This window comes from Coregonus lavaretus (genome assembly GCF_964263955.1).
Source record: "Coregonus lavaretus genome assembly, chromosome: 1".
Lineage (NCBI taxonomy): Eukaryota > Metazoa > Chordata > Actinopteri > Salmoniformes > Salmonidae > Coregonus > Coregonus lavaretus.
Window position 1 is genome coordinate 90926973 of NC_139988.1, and position 7500 is coordinate 90934472.

A 7500-nucleotide genomic window follows, 5' to 3' on the forward strand; every position below is an offset into this window, starting at 1 on the left:
TTCAATATGTCTTAAACAACAAGCCAGAGAGGAAGGTGAACAGTCATGCACTTGCTGGTCGACATTATGTCCAGGATTTGGCTTCCTTTATCAGGAGGGAGCAGTTTACAAAACGGGGCTTGTGTTTTTGGCAGATTATTAAGTTTCTTCTGGTCTATTGTTGCTTAGAAAACGATGCCAATCTGCTCCGAGGTGAACAGAGTGCTGTTCCAATGCTGGGCAGTCGTGCCAAACTGCAAATGCCTACTGGTTAGTCCCTTATCTCCTGGCTCTCCCTTAGCTCCTGGCTCCCCCTTATCTCCTGGCTCCCCCTTATCTCCTGGCTCCCCCTTAGCTCCTGGCTCTCCCTTAGCTCCTGGCTCTCCCTTATCTCCTGGCTCCCCCTTAGCTCCTGGCTCTCCCTTAGCACCTGGCTCTCCCTTAGCTCCTGGCTCTGCCTTAGCTCCTGGCTCTCCCTTAGCACCTGGCTCCCCCTTAGCTCCTGGCTCTCCCTTAGCACCTGGCTCCCCCTTATCTCCTGGCTCTCCCTTATCTCCTGGCTCTCCCTTAGCACCTGGCTCCCCCTTATCTCCTGGCTCTCCCTTATCTCCTGGCTCTCCCTTAGCTCCTGGCTCTCCCTTAGCTCCTGGCTCTCCCTTAGCTCCTGGCTCTCCCTTAGCTCCTGGCTCTGCCTTAGCTCCTGGCTCTCCCTTAGCTCCTGGCTCTCCCTTAGCTCCTGGCTCTCCCTTATCTCCTGGCTCTCCCTTAGCTCCTGGCTCCCCCTTAGCTCCTGGCTCTCCCTTATCTCCTGGCTCTCCCTTATCTCCTGGCTCTCCCTTAGCTCCTGGCTCTCCCTTAGCTCCTGGCTCTCCCTTAGCTCCTGGCTCTCCCTTAGCTCCTGGCTCCCCCTTAGCTCCTGGCTCTCCCTTAGCACCTGGCTCTCCCTTAGCTCCTGGCTCTGCCTTAGCTCCTGGCTCTCCCTTAGCACCTGGCTCCCCCTTAGCTCCTGGCTCTCCCTTAGCACCTGGCTCCCCCTTATCTCCTGGCTCTCCCTTATCTCCTGGCTCTCCCTTAGCACCTGGCTCCCCCTTATCTCCTGGCTCTCCCTTATCTCCTGGCTCTCCCTTAGCACCTGGCTCCCCCTTATCTCCTGGCTCTCCCTTAGCTCCTGGCTCTCCCTTAGCTCCTGGCTCTGCCTTAGCTCCTGGCTCTCCCTTAGCTCCTGGCTCTCCCTTAGCTCCTGGCTCTCCCTTAGCTCCTGGCTCTCCCTTAGCTCCTGGCTCTACCTTAGCTCCTGGCTCTGCCTTATCTCCTGGCTCTGCCTTAGCACCTGGCTCTCCCTTAGCTCCTGGCTCTCCCTTAGCTCCTGGCTCTCCCTTATCTCCTGGCTCTCCCTTAGCTCCTGGCTCTGCCTTAGCTCCTGGCTCTCCCTTAGCTCCTGGCTCTCCCTTAGCTCCTGGCTCTCCCTTAGCTCCTGGCTCTCCCTTAGCTCCTGGCTCTCCCTTAGCTCCTGGCTCTCCCTTAGCTCCTGGCTCTCCCTTAGCACCTGGCTCTCCCTTAGCACCTGGCTCTCCCTTATCTCCTGGCTCTCCCTTAGCACCTGGCTCCCCAGCCCTTCACATCATTAGTTATCCCAGCTGGGTTGGCCTGATGCTATAGATTTGTCTCTGATGATAAGTATTTGAAAGAGATGTGATACCTTAAGCACTGTTTGTATTGCGTTTCACCTGTGGCTCAGCACCAGAGAGGCACATCCAGGGTCCACCACTGTTTTGTAGGAAATACATTGTATCCTATTGGCCAGGGAGCTCTGGGATTTGTGCCAAATGGTACACTATTCACAACATGTCCCTATAAGCCCTGGTCAAAAGTAGTGCACTAAATAGGGAATAGGGTGACATATGGGGACGTGTCTCTGGTCTTGGCAAGGTGCAAGTGTGTAGTACACCAGGCCCTCCCTCCCTTCGTCAGATGGACAAAACAGAACTAACTGGCTGCAGCAGCAGGACGGAGAGAAGTGGAGAGGAGAGAGGTAGAGAGGTGGAAAGGAGAGAGTTGAAGAGAGAGATGGAGAGGAGAGAGTTGAAGAGAGAGTTGGAAAGGAGAGAGGTAGAGGTGGAGAGGAGAGATGGAGAGGAGAGAGTTGAAGAGAGAGTTGGAAAGGAGAGAGGTAGAGGTGGAGAGGAGAGAGGTGGTGAGGAGAGAGGTAGAGAGGTGGAAAGGAGAGAGGTGAGAGGTGGAGAGGAGAGAGATGGAGAGGAGAGATGGAGAGGAGAGAGATGGAGAGGAGAGATGTAGAGGTGGAGAGGAGAGAGATGGAGAGGAGAGATGTAGAGGTGGAGAGGAGAGATGGAGAGGAGAGAGATGTAGAGGTGGAGAGGAGAGATGGAGAGGAGAGAGATGGAGAGGAGAGATGTAGAGGTGGAGAGGAGAGAGGTGGAGAGGAGAGAGATGGAGAGGTGGAGAGGAGGAGAGAGGTAGAGAGGAGAGAGTTGGAGAGGAGAGGTGGAGAGGAGAGAGGTGGAGAGAGTTGGAGAGGAGGAGAGGGGAGAGAGGAGAGAGGTGGAGAGGTGGAGAGGAGGAGAGAGGTGGAGAGGAGAGAGTTGGAGAGGAGAGAGGTGGAGAGGAGAGAGTTGGAGAGGTGGAGAGGAGAGAGTTGGAGAGGTGGAGAGGAGAGAGTTGGAGAGGAGAGAGGTGGAGAGGTGGAGAGGAGAGAGGTGGAGAGGAGGAGAGAGGAGAGAGGAGAGAGGTAGAGAGGAGAGAGTTGGAGAGGTGGAGAGGAGAGAGGTGGAGAGGAGGAGAGAGGTAGAGAGGAGAGAGGTTGAGAGGAGAGAGTTGGAGAGGTGGAGAGGAGAGAGTTGGAGAGGAGAGAGGAGGAGAGAGGAGAGAGGTAGAGAGGAGAGAGTTGGAGAGGAGGAGAGAGGTAGAGAGGAGAGAGGTGGAGAGGAGAGAGTTGGAGAGGTGGAGAGGAGAGAGGTGGAGAGGAGAGAGGTGAACAGGAGGTTGTGTAAAAGCAGTGCTATGCTGTACAGTATTCATGGTGGAGGTTGTGGAGAAGCAGTGCAATCCAGGACCAGCTTGCTTAGGGGACTCTTCTCCAGGTTCATCTCTCTGTAGGTGATGGCTTTGTTATGGAAGGTTTGGGAATCGCTTCCTTTTAGGTGGTTGTAGAATTGAACGGCTCTTTTCTGGATTTTGATAATTAGCGGATATCGGCTTAATTCTGCTATGCATGCATTATATGGTGTTTTACGATGTACACAGGATATTTTTGCAGAATTCTGCATGCTTTGTCTCAATTTGGTGTTTGTCCCATTTTGTGAATTCTTGGTTGGTGAGCGGACCCCAGACCTCACAACCATAAAGGGCAATGGGTTCTATAACTGATTCAAGTATTTTTAGCCAGATCCTAATTGGTATGTCAAATTTGAAGTTCATTTTGATGTCATAGAAGGCCCTTCTTGCCTTGTCTCTCTGATCGTTCACAGCTTTGTGGAAGTTACCTGTGGCGCTGATGTTTAGGCCGAGGTATGTATAGTTTTTTGTGTGCTCTAGGGCAACGGTGTCTAGATGACATTTGTATTTGTGGTCCTGGCAACTGGACCTTTTTTGGAACACCATTATTTGTGTCTTACTGAGATTTCTCTCTCTCAACCCCCTCTCTCACCCTCTCCCTCCTCCATCCCTGGTTCATGTTAACTGGCCAGACGGCATGGTGCAGCTCATTAACGTGTCCAGGGTCAGTTTAAACCTACATGTGGTTCAAGCTGACTTAAACAATTTAGAAAAGAGAACGTTATAATGTGGATTCCATACACCACAATGTCTCATCTTCTGGGGGTGCCAGGTGGCTTAAAGGTTAGCGAGGCAGGCCTGCTACCGAAGCGTTGCCGGTTTGAATCCCAAGGCTGACAGGAGAAAGGTGGGATTTTAGGTATCCTAGAAATCAACTCGAAGTGAAACACTTAACTGATCCAGGGTTGCTGCACCGTGGTTTATTCTGCATGCTAGATAACAACTGAATGAATAAATAACCCTTATTTTCTTCTCCTGTCTCCAGGCCAGGGTTGGACCCCTCACCACTAGCCCTAACCCCATACTAACTCTCTCTCTCTCTCTCTCTCTCTCTTTCTATCGTTCTGTCTTTCTCTCTCTAGGCCTGGCCAGGGTGCACCAGCTCACCTCTAACCCCATACTAACTCTGTATCTCTCTCTAGGCCAGGCCAGGGTGCACCAGCTCACCTCTAACCCCATACTAACTCTGTATCTCTCTCTAGGCCAGGCCAGGGTGCACCAGCTCACCTCTAACCCCATACTAACTCTGTATCTCTCTCTAGGCCAGGCCAGGGTGCACCAGCTCACCTCTAACCCCATACTAACTCTGTATCTCTCTCTAGGCCAGGCCAGGGTGCACCAGCTCACCTCTAGCCCCATACTAACTCTGTATCTCTCTCTCTAGGCCTGGCCAGGGTGCAGCAGCTAGCAGAGAACACACACTACTTCAGGTCTCGTCTTCAGGAGATGGGCTTCATCATCTATGGTAACGATGATTCTCCTGTGGTCCCAATTCTGCTCTACATGCCAGGAAAAGTTGTGTAAGTTACTTTACTTTACTAGGTTTATTTGACAGGGACAATGCACTGATTCTAACCCTTCTGGTCTACATGCTGGGAAAGTGATGTAAGTATCAGAACGGACATTTCATATATTTGTATGTTTTATTGTGAAGGAAGTGGGGTTAAATTGTGGTTCTTTGTAGCTCAGTTGGTAGATAATGGCGCTTGTAACGCCAGGGTAGTGGGTTCAGTTCTCGGGACCACCCATAGGTAAACATTTATGCACGCACGGCTGTAAGTCGCTTTGGATGAAAGCGTCTGCTAAATGGCACATATTATATTAGGAATATAACACTTGCCACTGGGGGGGCGGATGTAGTCTGGGGTCTGCAGACCTACCACTACATCAGAACCTGACAACTTCAACTAATCACCTGGCACATAAAAGAACTGCTGGAGAAATCTAGAACTGCTGGAGAAATCTAGAACTGCTGGAGAAATCTAGAACTGCTGGAGAAATCTAGAACTGCTGGAGAAATCTAGAAAGATATTTCAGATGCTTTTTGTTTGTCTATCTTACCTTGCCTTGTGTGGACATATACAGTATACAGTATAGCTACAGGGAGGGAGTTCAACTGTATACAGTATACAGTATAGCTACAGGGAGGGAGTTCAACTGTATACAGTATACAGTATAGCTACAGGGAGGGAGTTCAACTGTATACAGTATACAATATAGCTACAGGGAGGGAGTTCAACTGTATACAGTATACAGTATAGCTACAGGGAGGGAGTTCAACTGTATACAGTATACAGTATAGCTACAGGGAGGGAGTTCAACTGTATACAGTATACAGTATAGCTACAGGGAGGGAGGAGGGAGTTCAACTGTATACAGTATAGCTACAGGGAGGGAGTTCAACTGTATACAGTATACAGTATAGCTACAGGGAGGGAGGGAGGAGGGAGTTCAACTGTATACAGTATACAGTATAGCTACAGGGAGGGAGTTCAACTGTATACAGTATACAGTATAGCTACAGGGAGGGAGTTCAACTGTATACAGTATAGCTACAGGGAGGGAGGGAGGAGGGAGTTCAACTGTATACAGTATACAGTATAGCTACAGGGAGGGAGGGAGGAGGGAGTTCAACTGTATACAGTATACAGTATAGCTACAGGGAGGGAGTTCAACTGTATACAGTATACAGTATAGCTACAGGGAGGGAGTTCAACTGTATACAGTATACAATATAGGGAGTTCAACTGTATACAGTATACAATATAGCTACAGGGAGGGAGTTCAACTGTATACAGTATACAATATAGCTACAGGGAGGGAGTTCAACTGTATACAGTATACAGTATAGCTACAGGGAGGGAGTTCAACTGTATACAGTATACAGTATAGCTACAGGGAGGGAGGAGGGAGTTCAACTGTATACAGTATACAATATAGCTACAGGGAGGGAGTTCAACTGTATACAGTATACAATATAGCTACAGGGAGGGAGTTCAACTGTATACAGTATACAGTATAGCTACAGGGAGGGAGTTCAACTGTATACAGTATACAGTATAGCTACAGGGAGGGAGTTCAACTGTATACAGTATACAGTATAGCTACAGGGAGGGAGGAGGGAGTTCAACTGTATACAGTATACAGTATAGCTACAGGGAGGGAGGGAGGGAGGAGGGAGTTCAACTGTATACCGTATACAGTATAGCTACAGGGAGGGAGTTCAACTGTATACAGTATACAGTATAGCTACAGGGAGGGGGGGAGGAGGGAGTTCAACTGTATACAGTATAGCTACAGGGAGGGAGTTCAACTGTATACAGTATACAGTATAGCTACAGGGAGGGAGTTCAACTGTATACAGTATACAGTATAGCTACAGGGAGGGAGGGAGGAGGGAGTTCAACTGTATACAGTATAGCTACAGGGAGGGAGTTCAACTGTATACAGTATACAGTATAGCTACAGGGAGGGAGGGAGGAGGGAGTTCAACTGTATACATTTTACATTTTAGTCATTTTAGCAGACGCTCTTATCCAGAGCGACTTACAGGCCTTGCTTGAGGGCACATTGACATATTTTTCACCTAGTCGGCTCGGGGATTAGAACCAGTGACCTTTCGGTTACTGGCACAACGCTCTTACCCACTAAGCTACCTGCCGCCCGATATACAGTATAAAGTATAGCTACAGATATGGTAGAATTTGATTGTTTCTGTCCAGAGGCCACGTCAATGTCTGAATGTATTTAAAACAGGTCAACTATTGCCCACACTGTTTAAATTGATCAAGTCACCTGTTATATCTGTTTTTGAAAACAGGTGGTCATTTTACCGGCGGTCAGTCCAAAAGCAAAAGGTCAATATTGCGTGTCTTTTCAAGATGACTTTGGACAGCCGCCATGTTGCATGTGTCCAGATGATCAGTGAATCAGTCAGTGACAGGCGAGGATTGTTTTCACACAGTACAGACACTTTCAGACGCGTCTAAAGATAACAGCCTTCTGGCAGGATAACAATGAACCCGGGCGAGCAGCTGGAAAACCTTTTACACTAGGCCCCTGGTGGAAAACTAGGCTTGATGTCCCTGTCATCCTTGTTTGCTCTCTGTTCATGCACCTGTTGAGTCACAGAGTAGGTATTTTTCTCTCCATGCTGACCATGGCCTGCTTTCTGCTTTCCGCCCAGTGGACTTCCATTCCGCCCAGTGGACTTCCATTCCACCCAGTGGACTTCCATTCCGCCCAGTGGACATCCATTCCACCCAGTGGACTTCCATTCCACCTAGTGGACTTCCATTCCGCCCAGTGGACTTCCATTCCGCCCAGTGGACTTCCATTCCGCCCAGTGGACTTCCATTCCACCCAGTGGACTTCCATTCCACCCAGTGGACTTCCATTCCACCCAGTGAACTTCCATTCCACCTAGTGGACATCCATTCCGCCCAG

At 49.6% G+C, this 7500-nt stretch overlaps 1 protein-coding gene across 1 annotated transcript in view; it reads left to right on the plus strand.

Annotated features, from left to right (window-relative positions):
* Positions 1–3691: 3691 nt before the first annotated feature.
* LOC311134413 (serine palmitoyltransferase 3-like) overlaps positions 3692–7500 on the plus strand; it is a gene marked incomplete at its 5' end in the record, with an annotated part of 6582 nt that continues 2773 nt past the window's right edge. Inside the window, 4 exons of the mRNA XM_084168089.1 lie at positions 3692–3718; positions 4197–4207; positions 4317–4327; positions 4439–4574. Of these exons, the coding sequence (XP_084024215.1) occupies positions 3692–3718; positions 4197–4207; positions 4317–4327; positions 4439–4574 (185 nt within the window). The remainder of the gene's footprint in view (positions 3719–4196; positions 4208–4316; positions 4328–4438; positions 4575–7500) is intronic.